The following is an 18,667-nucleotide window of genomic DNA, read 5'->3' as shown; positions in this document are numbered from 1 at the left end:
TTATTTCATATAACAAGTGCAAGCCTTTGTATTACAAAATTTATTTTTTTGCATAAAATACATTTCATAATAAAGTCATCCATTGCTTTAATGGATGACTTATATCAAAAGTTTGTTCAGTACAGAGCCATGTAAGTTTTGTTACTTTCTTTCAGTACTAGTCATATATGTCAGATTTGAAATTATAGAATATTTTTACCTTACAGAAGTTCTTTTTGAAAGAATACTAAAAATCGGGACGCCTAGGTGGCTCAGTCGGCTAAGCGTCTGCCTTCGGCTCAGGTCATAATCTCGGGGTTCTGGAATTGAGTCCCACATTGGGCTCCCTGCTCAGTGGGGAGCGTGCTTCTCCCTCTCCCTCTGCTGCTCCCCCCTGCTTGTGCTCTCTTGCTCTGTCTCTGACAAATAAATAAAATCTTCAAAAAAAGAATACTAAAAATAAGGAATTATTTAATATCATGAGTTTAAACATTACTAATATTTAACGGCCACTCTAAAATGTGCAATAAGCTAATTCAGTTAGGGGTCAGCAAAACGTTTCTGTGACTTTGTGGGCCACATAGAGTCTTGTAGTCTGTTCGTGTGTGTATCTCTTTAAAAATGTAAGAACCATTCTTAGGTGGATTTGACCCAGAGGTGGCAGTTTGCCAACCTCTGAATACTGTTTTGGGAAATTAAGTATTTGATGACAGTGTAATCTCTTTTCTATCAAATCTAGGAATAAAATAGCTAACACAGACATGGTAGTATACAGATCATTATGAGATGGTCCAAAGTGGGACAGTGATGAGTGTCAGCAAATACAGGACAAGCATCTTTTGATAAATAAGGACTAAATATGATGTCAGGCTGAATCTTAGTTTTACAAGAGACTGTCTTCGTTGATTCAAAGGACACAAAGATTCATGGAATTAGGAAGTTGTCTTTTTTTTTTTTTGGAATTAGAAAGTTTTGAGGGGAAATACCTACTGTTAGAAACTTAGAAAAAGAACTAATGATTTCAGTTTTAAACTTAGAACATTAAATAATGAAGTTGATGGCCAGGAATTTTTTTAACAACTTTATTGGGATACAGTTTAAATGCCGTAAAAATCATCCATTTTATGTGTATAGTTCAGTGATTTTTAGTAAATTTATACAGTTGTGCAACCATAACCACAATCCATGTTGTTTCGGTTAAAGTACTTTATTTTGTTGTAGCCAGATTCTTGAAATTAATAATTTTCAACCTGGAGGCTTTATATATTAAAGGCATATTCTAGCAAATGACAAGTAATTCTAGAAATAATATGGATGCAGCTAATGGAGGAAGGTATTTTTTGTGGTCCTCTTTCTGTCTAACCATAAAAAAAGGGCACTGGATGGGGAGAATGGAGAAGAGAAAGGACACAAAATACCTACACTCGAATTGGGCCTTTGCTCACTGCCTTGAACGCATGATCTCAGTGAATACCCTCGGATACCTCAGTGACCCTCGCAGTGAGAACCACGGCTCCTTTGTCCACTCAGGTTCCAGAGCCCTGCTCATACCCAGGTTCCTCTGAGACCACAGCCCACTGCGTTTAATTTGCTAACGCTGCCCAGGGCACTTGGGTGGCTCGGTTAAGCATCCAACTCGGTTTCGGCTCAAGTCATGATCTCATGGTTGTGAGATTGAGTCCCGAGCCTGATTGGGCTCCACACTCAGTGTGGAGTCTGCTTGAGATTCTCTTCCTCTCCCTCCCCCTCTGCCCTTCTCCCCACTTGCATGTGTGAGTGCTCCCTCTCTCTTTAAAATAAATAAAATAAATAAAAATCTTTAATTTGCTAAAGCTGCCCTAACAAAATGCCACCACAATCCAGTTTTAGAACATTTCCATCAGCCCAGAGGCCATCTCTCCCCACCCACTTCACCCCTCATCTCAGGTAACCAACCACCAGTGTACTTTCTGTCTTTGTAGTTTTGCCTTTTTTAATTTTTTTTTAATTTTTTATTGTTATGTTAATCAGCATACATTACATCATTAGTTTTTGATGTAGTGTTCCATGATTCATTGTTTGTGCATAACACCCAGTGCTCCACGCAGAATGTGCCCTCTTTAATACCCATCACCAGGCTAACCCATCCCCCCACCCCCTCCCCTCTAGAACCCTCAGTTTGTTTTTCAGAGTCCATCGTCTCTCATGGTCTCCCCTCCGATTTACCCCCCTTCATTCTTCCCCTCCTGCTATCTTCTTCTTCTTTTTTTTCTTAACACATATTGCATTATTTGTTTCAGAAGTACAGATCTGTGATTCAGCAGTCTTGCACAATTCACAGTGCTCACCATAGCACCTACCCTCCCCAGTGTCTATCACCCAGCCACCCCATCCCTCCCACCCCCCACCACTCCAGCAACGCTCAGTTTGTTTCCTGAGATTAAGAATTCCTCATATCAGTGAGGTCATATGATACATGTCTTTCTCTGATTGACTTATTTCACTCAGCATAACACCCTCCAGTTCTATCCACGTCGTTGCAAATGAGTTTTGCCTTTTTTTAAAAAAGATTTTGTTTGTTTACTGAGCATGTGAGTGGGGGAGGGGCAAAGGGCGAGTGGACTCCTCAATGAGCACGAGCCCAATGCGGGGCTTGATCTCATGACCCTGAGATCTTGACCTGACCTGGAACCAAGAGTCAGAGGATTTAACCAACTGAACCACCCAGGTGCCCCTGTAGTTTTGCTTTTAATAGAAATTTAACATAAGTAATACAACATGTAGTCTTTTGTGTCTGCACTTAGCATAATCTTTCATTCATGTTGATACATTTATCAGTAGTTCTTTTACTTCGGTGTAGTATTCCACTGTATGGGATGTACACTTTTTGTTTATCCATTCACCAGCTGATGGACGTTTGGGTCAATAGTGAGATGCTTAAAGTTACTACAGTGTGGGGCGCCTGGATGGCTCGGTCGTTAAGTGTCTGCCTTCGGCTCAGGTCATGATCCCAGGGTCCTGGGATCGAGCCCCACATTGGGCTTCCTGCTCCACAGGAGGCCTGCTTCTCCCTCTCCCACTCCCCCTGCTTGTGTTCCCTCTCTCACTATGTCTCTCCCTGTCAAATAAATAAAATCTTAAAAAAAAAAAAGTTGCTACAATGTTATGTACTTGTCAAGTAATTGACCTTTGAAATTGAATTGCTTCTTTTGAGCATTTATTAATAAGCAGCTAAAAATAAGCACTCCTGTGATGTTAAATCCTCTATCCAAAAGTCAAAAATGGCACAGAGTGAGGAGCAGCTCAACATTAATTTCTAATTAATCCTCCACAGAGCATGGTCTCCATCAGGTGATACTTGCTGGCACGTCTGCTCATTTGCAGGCCATTTTGTCTTAATAGGCCAGACACATCTAGGATTAAGTTAGTCTTCCCCTCTGTCCTCTTTAATCTGCATCTTCAGAGGTGTGTGGACTTCTTCAGAGTTTTAGAGAGAGAGACATGGTTAGCGATGTACTCAGTGCCAAGGACCTGTGATCCCATCCTTCCTAACTCTGCCACCTAAAGAGATCACCTAGTTCACTTTTGTACTAGCACTTAACACTTTTACTGATGAGAAAGAAGATAAACCTCAAAGTCTTTAAGCTTTATTTCAGCTAGCCTTAAATATGCAACAAGGTAAACGTTCATTTCATTTTAATTTTAATATTGGGGAAAAAAAATCACAGTGGATTTCCCTAGAGCATTGTTCTTTAGACCTCTTTCAGGCCATTACATATTTTTTTTAGTTAAGAATCTGTTCTCTTCCTGCAAAAGAAGAGCATAGAAGAAAAATGGCACAGGTAGGGTCCTGAAAAGGGAGAGCGGCAGGGGGACTGACATAAATCTGAGTTCTGCGGTGCTGAAGGAAAGAGTCGGGGGTGTCCGGACTCATCTCTTCCTGTCCGCTTGGATTTGTTGCAGGTTTCAGCAACATTTGCTGCAAGTCTGGTAACCAGCCCCGCAATTGGAGCTTACCTCGGCCGAGTGTACGGGGACAGCTTGGTGGTGGTCCTGGCTACAGCCATAGCGTTGCTGGATATTTGTTTTATCCTCGTTGCTGTGCCAGAGTCCTTGCCCGAGAAGATGCGGCCAGCGTCATGGGGGGCACCCATTTCCTGGGAACAGGCTGACCCCTTTGCGGTAAAAAGTTTATGTTTTCTCCTTCTCTTTGCCAAAAAAGTGAATGTATGATTCAGTGCAATAGTCATATTTTGTTGTGGATGTTTCTTTGGGGAAGACATCTTTGACAGATTTTTAAAAATATTTTGAAATACTTTTCCGAATAGTTTGCGGAGGATGAAAGACATTTAGGAAAGACCGCTAAGTGCCTGTATGTACAGTGCAGGAAGACAGCACTGCGTATTTTTAAGAGCAGTTCAGTGTTTGGATATAAAACCTTATGTCGGTCTCTTTCTTATTCTAGTCCTTAAAAAAGGTGGGCCAAGATTCCATAGTGCTGCTAATCTGCATTACGGTGTTTCTCTCCTACCTACCGGAGGCAGGCCAATACTCCAGCTTCTTTTTATACCTCAGACAGGTAAAATCCTATTGTGCCAAGGGGGACTTTCCTTCCGTTGTTTGGTGCCTTAATAACAAAAATATTTAATCTTGAGAGCTATGATAGAGACTTTTTAAATGCCTCCTCTTTTGTAAATAACAGCTCACCAGCGTTAACTTCCTGTGTTGCGTGGTTGATGCTCCTTACGCGTATCTGTTAAGACTTTGGCTTCTGCAGGAAGATACAATTATCCTGTCAATGTGTGTGGCTTGAGCTTCTGTGTTGCTTATAGAAGTGAAGGGATGCTTGTAATCCATCCATCTACTCCAGTCTCTTGGTGATGGAGAGCATGTATCCGTGAAGCAGCTAGACGTTCTGAGAGCTTTCATTTTTCCTCCTTGACACTAATCTTACCAAGCAGGATCAAGCCTTTATCAGTACTTGTACAAAGCACGAACAGTGCAATACTTATTTGTAAAATGGATTCTGAGTGTTTGACAGCTGTCTCTAATTTATGAAATCTAAGTCTAAATTAAGGAACTTAGATTTACTGAATCTAAATTAAGTACCTCTTATTTTTGGTATGTAAACAGTTGTTATAATTGTGGTTCTCAGTGAAAGCCAGATTCTTCCTCTGAAGATTTCTTTGGTTATAAATGAGTTCTATTTTTTTTTTTTTCTGGCCCATTTAATGTTAACATACAAGTAGTTGCATCAGTATGGTGTTTGTTGTACTTTTGTCTTTATCAATGTTTCTTTTTCCGGAAACCTTCTAGATAATGAAGTTCTCACCAGAAAGTGTTGCAGCATTTATAGCAGTCCTTGGCATTCTTTCCATTATTGCACAGGTGAGGCTCTTTTTATTTTTTTTATTTATTTTATCTTACTTTATTTTTTAGGTGGGAGTCTCTTTTTAGTTAGAGAGAGTGAGGAGGTAGATCATTGCTCCTGGTTGACCATCCCAAAGGGGCCTCAAGTGATACTCAAGTGACATTTTCTTGGTAGAGTCACCGGCGTCAGGAATCTGAGGTTTGTAGGTTCAGAAATTCAGTTTCATTGAATGTAGTTAGTCTTGATCAGATTTTGGGGACTGACACATATTAATCATTATATAATGTATAAACCAGGAAGATCGTTTATTGATTTAGTAAACTAGAGTGTACACCTGCATAAAGTTAACATCTTGTATTAGTCCTTACATATTTATCGGATACTGCCGTGTGTCAGGCCGCGGGGCTGTAGCAGTGAACTTAACTAAATCCCTGCTGTTGTAGAGGTTGCACGACAGGAACTTCATAAATATGTCCGTGTAAATGTATCCAGTGTAACGAAAATGATAAAGAAACCTGGTGCTGGGGATACAGAGGGACTGGGGACTGGGTGTTACTTTACCTGGAAGGATTGGGAAGGCCTGGCTGATACATGGTGACCTTTGAGCAGAAACCCGAAGGAATGAAGAACAAGCCGTGGGAGTGTCTGGAAGGAGAGGATTCTGAACAGCAGGAACAGAAGTGAAACTAAGGAAGGCCTGTGGCTGGCCTGCGTGAGAAATAGCCAGGGGCCGGCACGGCTCCGGCAGAGCGAGCGAGCGAGGCCGAGACCTTCAAGAAATGAAGTCGGGGGGGGGGGGGGCACCACCAGGTCACCTGGGGCCTTGAAGGTTATCCTGAGACCTGTCAGGTTAGAGGGTTTTGATCAGAGGAATGACATGCAATAGTTACCCTGGAAACCCAGTTGGCAGCCAGTGGTTATTTGATGAATAAGATATTATTAACCCAGGAATTTGGATTTTCTTAGGATATATTTCATCTCGGTCTCAAATCTCTGTTCCATGAGCAAGTAGTATATTCCAGTGACCAGAATGTTCTCAAGTCAGTCTTTCTCCTTTCAGTGAATAAAGCCCAACCCATTTCTTCCTGTTTGGCTTTGCTTTTTCTAGACTGTGGATGATCAAATCTAACACTCTTTCTCATCTTAGATCTAGTCTTCAAGAGTGCGGCTTTCTTTGTTTTAGTCTGTTCTTCAGAAGACGAAAGCCGGGTCCGTTTACTAGGACTCTTCGATGTTTGACCATCTCTTAGGTGTAGGATTCTTTCTGCAGATCTCATCATTTATGAATTTTTGGTAGGTTCAGTGATAAATTGCAAATTTAAATTTAAATTCTATAAATATACCCATGGCCCCACACATGCATACATACGGCATTGAGTATTAGTACTATTTCTAGCTTCCATTTTATTTATTAATTTTTTTATTTCTATTTTTTATTTTTTCACTCAAATTCAATTAACATATGTTACTGGTTTCAGAGCTAGAGGTGAGTCATCAGTCTTATATAATACCCAGTGCTCCTTATGTCATGTGTCCTCCTCAGTGTCCATCACCTAGTTACCCTATTCTAACTTCCATTTTATCTTGAAGCTCCTTAATCAGTAATAACGTTGCATTTAGATATGCATTCCTGGCTGTCAGAAAAGTGCACTTCAGCTTTGGGGGACAATAATATTGTTGCCTATATGTAAAAATAGCTTTTTAAAAAACACCTTTCTGAAGCATAATACCAAGGAAAACGTGTAAATAGTAAGAGTAGAGCTTGAGGAATTATCGAATGTTAAACCAACCTTGAATCCTGGGATAAATCCAACCTGGTCAGGATGTCTTATCTTTTTCATACATTGCTGAGATTATATTTGCTAACATTTTGTTTAAGATTTAGACAAAGAGAACAGCTAACATTTACTGTAATGGCACTTAAGAGATGAATAGCTCTAAAATGTTAGTAAGTTCTGTTTCGTATTTCACTGATCGTGGAAGCTGCAGGTGCCTTATAAATTCAGGCAGTAACACTGCTTGAGTGATGTGAAGGTGCTTTAGAGGAAATTTTCCCTCTGCTCAGCAGAGGGCACCTGGCACAAAGGAGGCAAGATGGAAAACAGTCTTGAAGAGCCGAGAAGCCAGAAGGGAAGCCATGGATACAGGAGGGGGGGTGGTTGGATTTGTATCGGGAGTGCTCGCAGTGCCTGGAGGAAATGAGCCACCAGCCAGCCAGCATTGGTGGCACAGCGGACGTTATGTACACAGCCCGCAAGGAGTATGGCCCTTAAATGACCATTTGGCTTTGGAGGCCTACATAGAAAAATCATTTTTGAGACGAATTTTCACATTTTAAAAAGTGAGAAAATTTGGGGCGCCTGAGTGGCTCAGTTGGTTAAGCAACTGCCTTTGGCTCAGGTCACGATCCCGGAGTCCCGGGATCGAGTCCCACATCAGGCTCCCTGCTCAGCAGGGAGTCTGCTTCTCCCTCTGATCCTCTTCCCTCTCGTGCTGTCTCTCATTCTCTCTCTCTCTCAAATAAATAAATAAAAATCTTTAAAAAAAAAAAAAGTGAAAATTAGTTGGACTTCAAAAACAGGTGAATGGAAGTATGTAGTATATATAGAAATATTGATCGTTACATTGCTGTCATTATATGAACTAAAATATTAAGTATAATATATAACCCAGAGGTGGAAGAATTGTCTTGTCTTCTCATTTGTGTCAAGCGTACAGTTGAGAATAACTTGTTGCCCGCTCGTGTTACTGCTTGCCCTTGTGCCCTTGTTCCTGCTGGCCTCTCTGCCTCCCTGCCTGCCGCCCGGAGTACCCGCTCTCTGAGCCCCGTACTGACTGAGCCTTGTATCTGCCAATGTACAGAATACACTGTACTGTCGCCTTCACTGCTGTTGGTTTTTGATTGTTTTTGCCTCGGTACATTGTGGGGCCTAGTAGAGCTCTGAGTAGACTGTGTGGCCAGGATTATATCACATTCGTCTTGGTCACTGTAGCACCCTGTATTGTGCCCGCAACCGAGTAAGTGCTAAATTAGAGGCCACTGGTTTTTTGCCATGGTGTTTTGTTTTTTCTTTTATTACGTTATGTTAATCACCGTACATTACATCATTAGTTTTTGATGTAGTGTTCCATGATCGTTTGCGTATAACAACACCGCGTGCTCCATGCAGTACGTGCCCTCTTTAATACCCATCACCGGGCTAACGCATCCCCCCACCCCCTGCCATGGTGTTTTTAAAACTTTAAAAAGGGTGCCTGGCTGACTCAGTCGGTAGAGCATGCAACTCTTGATCCTGGGGTTGGGAATTTGAGCCCCATGTTGGGTATAGAGATTACTTAAAAAAAAAATCTTAAAATAAATTTTAAAAATTAGTAGGAAACATTTAAAAATTGGGAGGTTATATGAAAATATGTGTATGTAGCTTCTCCCCCCAAATGATAAGATCTGGAAACATGGACAGACCCACTTTCCATGGGGAGCCAAATGGTTGCTGTCCCATCTGGGGCTTTTAGGCCCCATCCCTTCTTTGGTGTCAGGAGGCATGAGTTCCTAACTCTTGCACTAAATAAATGTTTACGTGAGTGCAGGGATATTGTTGGAAACATTTCCTTTCTCAATGCTCTGATCTAGTCCTCCATATGCTGGTGCCTCCCCAATTTCTACCTCCAGGCCAGCCCCGAGCTCCTGTTTAATACAAATGTTGGGCATCTCAAACTCAACCAAAACTAAAATCTGGATTCCCTCCCTTTTGCACCACTCATCTCCTTGATGGGCATCACCACGCTCCTGGTTGTCAGGGCCACAACAAACCTCAGTGTTGTTTTTGTTGATTCTTGCCATTCTTTATCCTTACCACACGTTCAGTCCCTCAGATGGTATCTCCTGTCACCAAAATCCATTCTGAACTGAAGCATCTCTCCCCATTTCTGTTACCTAGTGGCCAGTCTGAGCCATGGCCAATGCCTCCTTCTGGTCTCTCGCCTCCCAAATTTGTCTCCCTACAGTTTATTTGACACTTGGCAAGTAACTTTTGTAAAGTGATTTTTTTTGAAAGATTTTATTTTAGAAAGCGTGAGCAGGGGGAGGGGCAGAGGGAGAGAGAATCTCAAGCAGATTCCGAGCTGAGCGTGGAGCCCTACATGGGGCTTGATCCCACGACCCCGAGATAATGACCTGAGCTGAAATCAAGAGTCAGACGCTTAACCAACTAAGCCACCCAGGCGCCCCTGTAGAGTGAAATTTTAATCTTGTTTAAAATTTACTTTCCATTGCAACCAGAATAAAACCTAGACTCAACGTGACTTCATTTTGCCCCATTCTCCATGTTGTTGAATACACTCCAGTTTAGGGACTTTGCACTTGCTGTCACCCCTCACTTGGAGCATTCTGTTCACTGAGAAATTCACATGGCCACCTCCCTCCCCATTCAGCTGTTGTCTCAGAAGGGCCTTCTCTGCCCATCCTGGTTCAAGCAACACCTCTATCCCACTACCCCATTTTTTTTTTTCAGAGCAGCTACAACCTGCAGTTATGTTGCTAAATCAGGACACTTAGGGCCATCTTCCCTACAAGATGAGGTGTTCTGTTTGCTGACCAGTACTTTGACCTGTTCTCTGACCCTTGGGTCAGTACCCTTAAACCTAGAATAGCAGTGGGATAGAGTAGGAACTTGGCAAATACTTGGTTAACTGACCAAAACTGATGTCAGTTAACTGTTAACTAGCTATGTACATCTTGGTTAAATTAGTCATATAACCTCTGGGACAAAATGAGTTACACTAAATTAAGGGACACCAAATAATTTTTCTTGTCTAGCACACTGTATATACTAAGTAATTTATCCCATTATCATGGAGAATATTATGACATTTAAAAATCACATGCTGAAGGTACAATAACTGCTAGGCATACAAAGGTACAGATATTTAAGGAAAGCTCCTGCCCTCGGGGAGAAAATCAGTGTGCCCAGTTAGGGTGTCCTGGGACAGGAAGTTTTTCTTTGCTAACTGCTTACTCTGGGTGAGTTCCCTTTTGTGGTTGTGGTTGAGAAGAATGTGATCCAGCAAGGTTCCATGTCCTGTGGAACTCAGTTTTATACTAATGATTTAAGGGGAAATCCGAGAGAAGAAAGCTATGAGTCCTAATTGTTCAAGAACCCTTACAGGGCTCTTCATTTGCTTTCCACTGGCTTGTGATTATATCTGATTAAGCTCTTAAATGGTTGTTTCAATATCAAGAATTTTACTTACTTTAAAGATTTTATTTATTTTTGTGAGAAAGAGTGTGAGCATGAGCGGGGGCGGGGGGTGGGAGGCGGGCAGAGGGAGAAGCCGACTCCCTGCTGAGCAGGGAGCCCGGATGTGAGCCTTGATCCCAGGACACTGGGATCATGACCTGAGCTGAAGGCAGATGCTTAACTGACTGAGCCACCCAGGTGCCCTCAGTTTAAAGAATTTTAAGCTGATATTTGATAATTGTACATTTACAGTTACAGTCATCAGCTAGTGATTTCCTGAATTATTTTCACCTTTTCCTCTGGATTTACTAGCTACCTTTAGTATATTCAGTACTTTCATTAAAGTAGCAAGAAATAGGGGCGCCTGGGTGGCTCAGTCATTAAGTTTCTGCCTTTGGCTCCCAGCATCCTGGGATCGAGCCCCGTGTTGGGCTCCCTGCTCAGCAGGGAGCCTGCTTCTCCCTCTTCAGCTCCCCCTGCTTATGTTCCTTGTCTCGTTTTGTATCTCTCTGCCAAATAAATAGTCTTAAAAAAAATAGCAAGAAATATTTTCTGACATCCCCAACCATTGCTGAATTTCTATTAGCTTTGAAAGAAAAGGAAAAGAAAACCTACACAACCCATAATATCGTTTACTAAATACCTGCTGTGTGCCAAGGACAATGCTAAGCATTTTATAAATAGTTCCTCTAACCGACATGACGTAGTTTTGAAGTAGGTACTATTGCCATTTTGTAAGAGACGGAACTGTTTCAGTGTGAAGTAACTTGCCCAGGGTCACATAGTTAGAGCCAAGATGATGATCCAGGCTATTTTTCCAAAGGCTGTGTTCTTATACTGTACTTTTCCCAAATCATACTTAATTACACCTGTTTACTGTTTGTAAAAGCATCATGCTTTCAGCAGTAATTTAGATGAAGGATATAGAGTTAATTTTTTTTTTAAGATTTTATTTATTTATCTGACAGAGTGAGACAGTGTGAGAGGGAACACAAGCAGGGGGAGTGGGAGAGGGAGAAGCAGGCTTCCCGCTGAGCAGGGAGCCTGATGCGGGGCTCGATCCCAGGACCCTGGGATCATGACCTGAGCCGAAGGCAGATGCTGAACAACTGAGCCACCCAGGCGCCCCTAGAATAATTCTTGTACTGTTACAGTTTTGCTTAGCTGGGAGGATAAGCATTTTGGATTAACTTAGACCCATAAAAACTTTTAAAGCTGTTACATAGCGGGGATCCCCCAAACCATGGGTTTGAACCTTTTGATGGTACTCACAATTTCTGATTTAAGACGTCAGTAGAAATGTCCTGAATAGAAAGTTCACTTTTCTGTTTTCAGTTTTCTTTTTCCCTGAATCTGGATCTGTGTCAGCAAAGGGACCTTTCATTTGCTCTGTATGATCTGGAGTAATGGTCTCAAGATACATTCAGGGCAATTGTTAAAAAGTCAAAATGTAAAGTGGTAGTAGTCCTTTTATATTACAGATTGAAGGAAGTCACCAAGTATTTTTTATTTTTAAAAAGTTCTTTTCTGATAAACAATTCTATTCTGGTTTTTCTTCTTTTCTAGACCATAGTCTTGAGTTTACTTATGCGGTCAATTGGAAATAAGAACACCATTTTATTGGGTCTAGGATTTCAAATATTACAGCTGGCGTGGTATGGCTTTGGTTCAGAACCTTGGTAGGTATATTTTAATTTTTAAATTTTTAATGTTTGCCTTTTTTTTCCAGCTTTACTGAGGTATAATTGACAGACTTTCTTTTTAAAGATTTATTTTAGAGAGAGGAGAGAGCATGAACATACACATGAGTGGGGGAGGGGCAGAGAGGGAGAATCCCCAGCAGGTTCCCTGCTGAGCGCAGAGCCTGATGTGGGGGTCGATCCCAGGACCCTGAGCCAAAATCAAGAGTTGGACACCCAACTGACTGAGCCACCCAGGTGCCCCTAATTGACATTTTTGTATTTGCTTCTCATCTAAGGCTTATTACTAGATTTTAATCTATCTCCTACTATGCTTTATTTCTCTCAAAATGTATATAATACAGATTTCACACTTGTGTATTTGTATATTCTAGAACGGCTTGAGGATAGAGAGGTGTGACATCACTTTTCTCTGTGACAGACTTTTAAATGAGATTAGTTTTTCAATCTCTACTGAGCATTTAATCTGTTATCAGTCTGTCATTAGGATAAAACATGTAATCTCAAAGCAGCAAAGCCCTGAAAGCTAGCATTATTTACTTTTTGTTTTTCTGTTAGAAAAGAAATGTGTAGCATCAGTGATCATTACTGATGGCACACCAGAAGTTAATTGAGCAAGCCCGATTTGTTTTGGTCCCAGCTTCATGCCAGAGAAAAGGCTCTTTGCTTTTCTCGCCAGTCTGGTGCCCTGCAGGGTGATGGCAGTAGTGAGGTCAAGGTCGGGCCGTGCAGGCGCGCCTTTATGCTCTGGATGACGGGACTGAACTCGCTTCACTCAGGTTTTCACCCAAACATACTACTTCTGTTTGGATTTGGATAGGAGTAAGCATCAAGAGTGTGTTTTGACGGTCGTTTTGTTTTCCAGGCTAGTTTCTACAAAGAGGTGCTCACAATTTAAATGATCTAAAGCGTTTATTTCGAGTATCAAGCCCAGAACATCCAAGGCTTAGGTCAGCTCAGTAGCTTCACGCTGAAGCACAGGTCTGCAGGAACAGGGCCTGCAGTGACTAACTGGCTGGGGAAACACGAAATGATGTTTTTTATGTGTATTGTACTTTATTCTCAATGGCCTCCCTGTCCCCCCACCCACCGCTCAGGCCTTAGAGTGACTTGCCCAGAGTCACACAGGAAGGAAGGAATAGACCAAGTACGATTCTCCTTTTCCCTGTACCACGGCCATTTTGCAGTAACAGTGACTTGAATTCAAGCGTGTGTTCTGAGAGGCACAGTGGAGAACGTATTTTTGTTTTGCTGCTTTGGGTTACAGGATGATGTGGGCTGCCGGGGCCGTAGCGGCCATGTCTAGCATTACCTTTCCAGCGGTCAGTGCCCTTGTTTCACGAACTGCTGATGCTGATCAACAAGGTGAGTTGACAAGAACTCATAATTATTATTTCAAAGCATGAATACTCGAATCCTGTGTCTTATCTCCTTCCTCAGTACAGGATCATAAATGTATCTTCAAGGTAAAGAATTTAAAATTGCTTTCATTGCTAAGAGGAAAAGCAGATTCCAGGGTACTGTCCTTAGGTGGGTATCTGTAACCATGTCTCTCACTCTGAGTGCGTGGCGCTATCTGTCCTTTTGCTAGAAAATCTAATGATAGACTGGCCACCTTATGTCCACTTTTAAGTTTGCTATGATGTGCTAGACACCTTGGGTTTAAGTAACCCTTTTATTTAAATCTTAGGTTTCAGTTATCTAAAGAAAACAGTATCCTACGCTTTTGTGATAGGAACATTTAATTCTCGAAACACTAACAGATAATTCTTTGAAAAGGATGTGTTTTCTCTAGTCATAAGGGGGAAAAAAAGGTGTTACAAAAGAGTGGCAGCGCATGTGCTTGATAAATGAGGAAGGAAAGACCTGTGGCCAAAGCAAATTGCATTTTAAATTTGAGAAAAGATCCCAGAGAAAAGCAAAACTCAAACTGTATTTGACTCACTGGGGTCTTAAGTAGCTGCTTGGGGGCAGTTTTTTCTTTTTTAACAATTATGCTTGTGAACTCATGTCTGATTTTTAGCCAGGGGTGTTTTAAAGGGAAATGAGGTGCTTTTGCCCACTTGTTTAAACTAGATCTATGTCTGGGTTGGGTTTACCCGATCTCACATTTGTATCAGATAGCTTACTTTGTAGAGCTGAAGGCTTCTAAGTACTTTTTAATGCCATCTTGGTAAATTGCTAGTGTCTGATGAGAGCTTTTGTTTTAGATTGACTTCCTGTTTGTACTGGTTCTAGGGCAGGAAAAAAATAAGCGGTGCATTACATAATTTGTGTAAACAATTTAGGTGTTGTTCAAGGAATGATAACAGGAATTCGAGGATTGTGCAATGGTCTGGGACCAGCTCTTTATGGATTCATTTTCTACATATTCCATGTGGAACTTAAAGAACTGCCAATGACAGGAACAGACTTGGGAACAAACACAAGCCCACAGCACCACTTTGAACAGGTAATTCTTCGTTCACCTGATAAACATACAGTTCATTTGGCTGGATTGAAAGATAAATGGTTTTTGGTCACCCAAGCTTTTACGTGAGAGTATTACAGCACTTAAAAACCAAAGCCAAAGGGGCTGTGCATACCTTTTCCCTCAAGAATTTAAGAATTACTGAAATATTCTAGTGTGTGGTATTACACCTTGTGGCGTGGGTAACAGCCCCCGTGTGTACTGCTGTCTCATCCGGGTCTTGGGCGAGGCACCAGGCCCCCAGGCGAGGCCTGCCTTCTGCAGCAACCGGCAGCCAGGTGCTGATTCACATCTTTGTTTACTTGTTTGCTGTACTTTCCCTCCTTACAACTGAAAATACTAACGGCAGACATCATCCCTTTAGCCAATGCAAACAGCTCATCAGTTCCGTGCTTGTTTAGCAGAGCGCCAAGACTACTGTTAAATAAAAATGTTTGTGGGGCTATACAGGTTAAACTGGCTGTGCAAGTTTTTGCTAAGGATGAATGTAACTTTGGGCTAAAACAAAGGCCTTTTTGATTCTTATGGTAACAGCCTTAGCTGTGTTTCCCTCACTTGTTACTAGAGAATGTATTTACCTTTTTAAACAAAGAAAACGGTCATTGATCCCACTAAGGTAGTTAATGACGTATGCTACTTACTTTTACTTTTGAGAGCTTCCTGCTGAACTAATGAGGTGAAGGCTCATAGGATGTGTTCAGATTCTGTGCTAGAAGTGACCATCTATTTCTGCATAGGCTGTTTTTTAAAAAATCTTTTGGCTCTGTTTCTTGGATCAGTTACTATCCTCAGAATTTTATAGTGAGAGTATGATCATGTCCCTTTTCTCCTGAAAAGCAAATGCATTTTCTAACTGTAGCTCTGATGAAGAAAGAGAGAAGACCTTGATTTATAATTCATAGCAATCTGGGATTACTAAAAGATAAGCAGTTTTAGAGCAGAGATGACGGCGCAAAAACCCTAATTATCTTTTTCTTTCTCAGAATTCGATCATCCCTGGCCCCCCCTTCCTATTTGGAGCCTGTTCGGTACTGCTGGCTCTGCTTGTTGCCTTGTTTATTCCAGAACATACCAATTTGAGCTTACGGTCCAGCAGCTGGAGAAAGCACTGTGGCAGTCACAGCCATCCTCACAGTACACAAGCGCCAGGAGAGGCCAAAGAACCTTTGCTCCAGGACACAAATGTGTGATGACCGAAATCAGGAAGACTTTTCTCTCACACCCAGGTCTTAGTTTTCACCTGTAGTTCTGGATGTACATTCCATTTCCATCTACAATGTACTTTAAGATTGTCTTAAGAAATGTATCTGCATGAACTCCGTGGGAACTAAAGAAAGAACCAGAACCAGACAGTTTTCCAAAGATGTTACAATTTCTTTTGAAAAGAAACCTTTTGTTTATTAGCACCAATTTCTTGCCACTAAGCTTTTTGTTTTATTATACATCCTTTAATTAAAAACTATATACGTACCTTCTTAGATACTAGCAACGTCTCTGCTACCATTTCCTTCAGGTGTTGAGCTTTAACTCTATTTATGCTGACTCACAGCGAGACAGAGTAGATAGTACGGTTATGGACCTGTTCGTTTTTAACACTGTAAAATCTTGGGTCAAATAATTCAAAGCCTTAATGCAGATGCACTAAAGTAAAGAAATGGTAAATGAATTGTTTGCATTAAAAAAAAACTCAAGAAAATTGTACTAAATCTGAATCATGTTTCAAGCTTGTTTGTAGTAATTTTATTTTAAACATTCACCACTGTTTTTGAAATGAAAAAATATCAGCCATTTAGAATTTAAATTGGGGTAGAGTCTGTAAATCTAAACACTGGCTCGGATTTGTTCCCCATCTACTTACACCACTATTCTTTTAATGTTTGCATAATCATAAGAACCTCAACACTTGAATACATAATCTAAAAATTAAATAGTAAAGCTGGTAGCCTTGAAAATGTCAATGTGATATCTATATGTAGATAAATATATATAGTGGCCTTTCAGGACTGTCACAGTAACACTTTATTTACAGAGCTAATGTTTGTCCTAAATTTTCAGGACCCTAGAAGAGAGCTTTATACAATTACTGATGTGAATTTCTCTAAAGTGTATATTTTTGTGTCCAGTTATATTATTTAAAAAAGTGTTACTTTGTAAAAATTGTACATAAAGTATTGTATAGTTTACACTGTTTTCATCTTGTGTGTGGTTATTGCTCAATGCTTTTTAAACTTGGAACATTCACTATGGTTAAATAAGGTCTTAAAAGAAATGTAAATACTCTTAATAAAATTAAATATTTTAATGATTTTTTTTTTTTTAAGAAAGTCTTGATCTGTGATTCCCTGTAAGATCTGTTTTGGCTTTATTTGTTACCATAATCATTTTTACAGTAACAAATCAAAGCTTTACATCATTTTCCCTTCAACCGCTTTTTTTCCTCCCTCACTACAACATACTCCTGTAGGAAGACAAAAGAAATGAAAACTTAGTCTGTATATTAAACAGAAGTACTTAAATTCTAAGCATAGTCAACAGTTGCAGATCAATGCTGTTTGTTTTTATATACACATCATACTCCATAAATACTTTATTAACAAAGCTCACAGTTCACAGAAATTAAGTGCAACCTTGTGATTATTAACACATGTACAGCTGTACACTGCAAAACAATTTCAAATAAAAAAGAACTACCTGTATGTCCTAAGTCCCATCCAAACCCTGTCACAATGTTTTATATATATGTTACATTATATTTACAGGAAAGATTCTAGTATCACCAAGAGGCTACTTTCCAGATTATTAGTAAGTGCTTTCAAGTTACTGTAACCAGTATTCTAATACTCATACAGTATACTGAAATGACAAGTCACATATAAAAGTCACTACCCAATAATGGTCACTAAGTTTTTTTGAATAAATCCCCTAGTTAAGACTGTTTGCAACTACCAGCACAGTTTCAGAGTATCACAAGACTCAATATTGTGGCTTCAGAAAAATACGAGCAAATACTAGATTGTCTTACCGTGAACCCAATAATACTGATATTAACAGTATTAAGGTCCTGAGAATAGTTTATAAATATTACATGAGCATTAGCAATCCTTGCAAACAAAAATTGATTTATACGTTTCATAAGAGAATGCTACTCTGTACTGGGCGAAGCCACTCTGATATTATAAAAAAACAATATTCATGATGCTCTTATTTTGTATAGTACTAATTTTTAAAACATTCCACTAATACAGATTTAACTGCATAACAAACTAATAAAACTCCAAACAAAAGAGAAAAACTGGGTAAATGTAGTTTTCCAGGAAGCATTAAAATCCTATAAACTTTGCAGCTCAAATGATTAAAAGCACTTTATACCCAATCTGGTTATATAAATACATTGTCTAAATTATTTTTATAATTTATCAAAATTACTTAGACTTGTTCAATAGCTAATTTAAAGGTGTTGCAAGGAAAATATTTACTTGCTATGAAGGATTAATTTCAGTCATTGAAGGTAATTCTAAGACTTTTCCCTTTATGGTAAATATAATATAGATATCTTTGGAGATAATTTTCCCTCATAATTTTCAGGTGTCAAATTTAAAACTTTTACCAATGAAAATGATAACATGAATTATTAACATTTTTTGGTTTCATATTATGTCTGAGCAGGTTTTCATTTACCCAGATACTCAATGACTAGAATGTCCTGTAAAAGGATCAACTCTTTCCTTAGAACTTCTTTTTTAAGGATTCATTTAATGAAATTCATACTGTTATTCTATAAAATACCATGTTCACAGCTAAAAGGTGTCATTTCCTGAGAATCTTCACTCAGAATCCCCCAAGTACAAATCGGTTCCTCTAGCTTGTCATGAAATGACAGCAGTACTTAAAGAGGATCCAAACAATCTAATACAGTAAGCTCAAGTAAACT

The 18,667-nt window shown here is 40.0% G+C and overlaps 2 protein-coding genes across 2 annotated transcripts in view; one reads left to right on the top strand and one right to left on the bottom strand.

Moving 5' to 3' along the window:
• The window catches only part of SLC71A1 (solute carrier family 71 member 1), a 42,136-nt gene extending 25,210 nt beyond the window's left edge, over positions 1-16,926 (top strand). Inside the window, exons 6-12 of the mRNA XM_028101948.1 lie at positions 3,922-4,140; positions 4,424-4,537; positions 5,275-5,346; positions 12,133-12,245; positions 13,534-13,631; positions 14,555-14,718; positions 15,720-16,926. Of these exons, the coding sequence (XP_027957749.1) occupies positions 3,922-4,140; positions 4,424-4,537; positions 5,275-5,346; positions 12,133-12,245; positions 13,534-13,631; positions 14,555-14,718; positions 15,720-15,926 (987 nt within the window). The 3' untranslated portion in view covers positions 15,927-16,926. The remainder of the gene's footprint in view (positions 1-3,921; positions 4,141-4,423; positions 4,538-5,274; positions 5,347-12,132; positions 12,246-13,533; positions 13,632-14,554; positions 14,719-15,719) is intronic.
• Positions 16,927-17,081: 155 nt separating this feature from the next.
• The window catches only part of SASS6 (SAS-6 centriolar assembly protein), a 51,191-nt gene continuing 49,605 nt past the window's right edge, over positions 17,082-18,667 (bottom strand). The window contains exon 18 of the mRNA XM_028101946.2: positions 17,082-17,194. The gene's annotated coding sequence lies outside the window, so the exon portion shown is untranslated. The remainder of the gene's footprint in view (positions 17,195-18,667) is intronic.

The sequence above is a fragment of the Eumetopias jubatus genome, unplaced genomic scaffold (genome assembly GCF_037043125.1).
Source record: "Eumetopias jubatus isolate StellerSeaLion01/CBP00866 unplaced genomic scaffold, mEumJub1_p1.0 scaffold_4, whole genome shotgun sequence".
Taxonomy (NCBI): domain Eukaryota; kingdom Metazoa; phylum Chordata; class Mammalia; order Carnivora; family Otariidae; genus Eumetopias; species Eumetopias jubatus.
The sequence above is the reverse complement of the archived record's forward strand: the minus strand, read 5'-3'. Positions and strand labels throughout refer to the sequence as shown.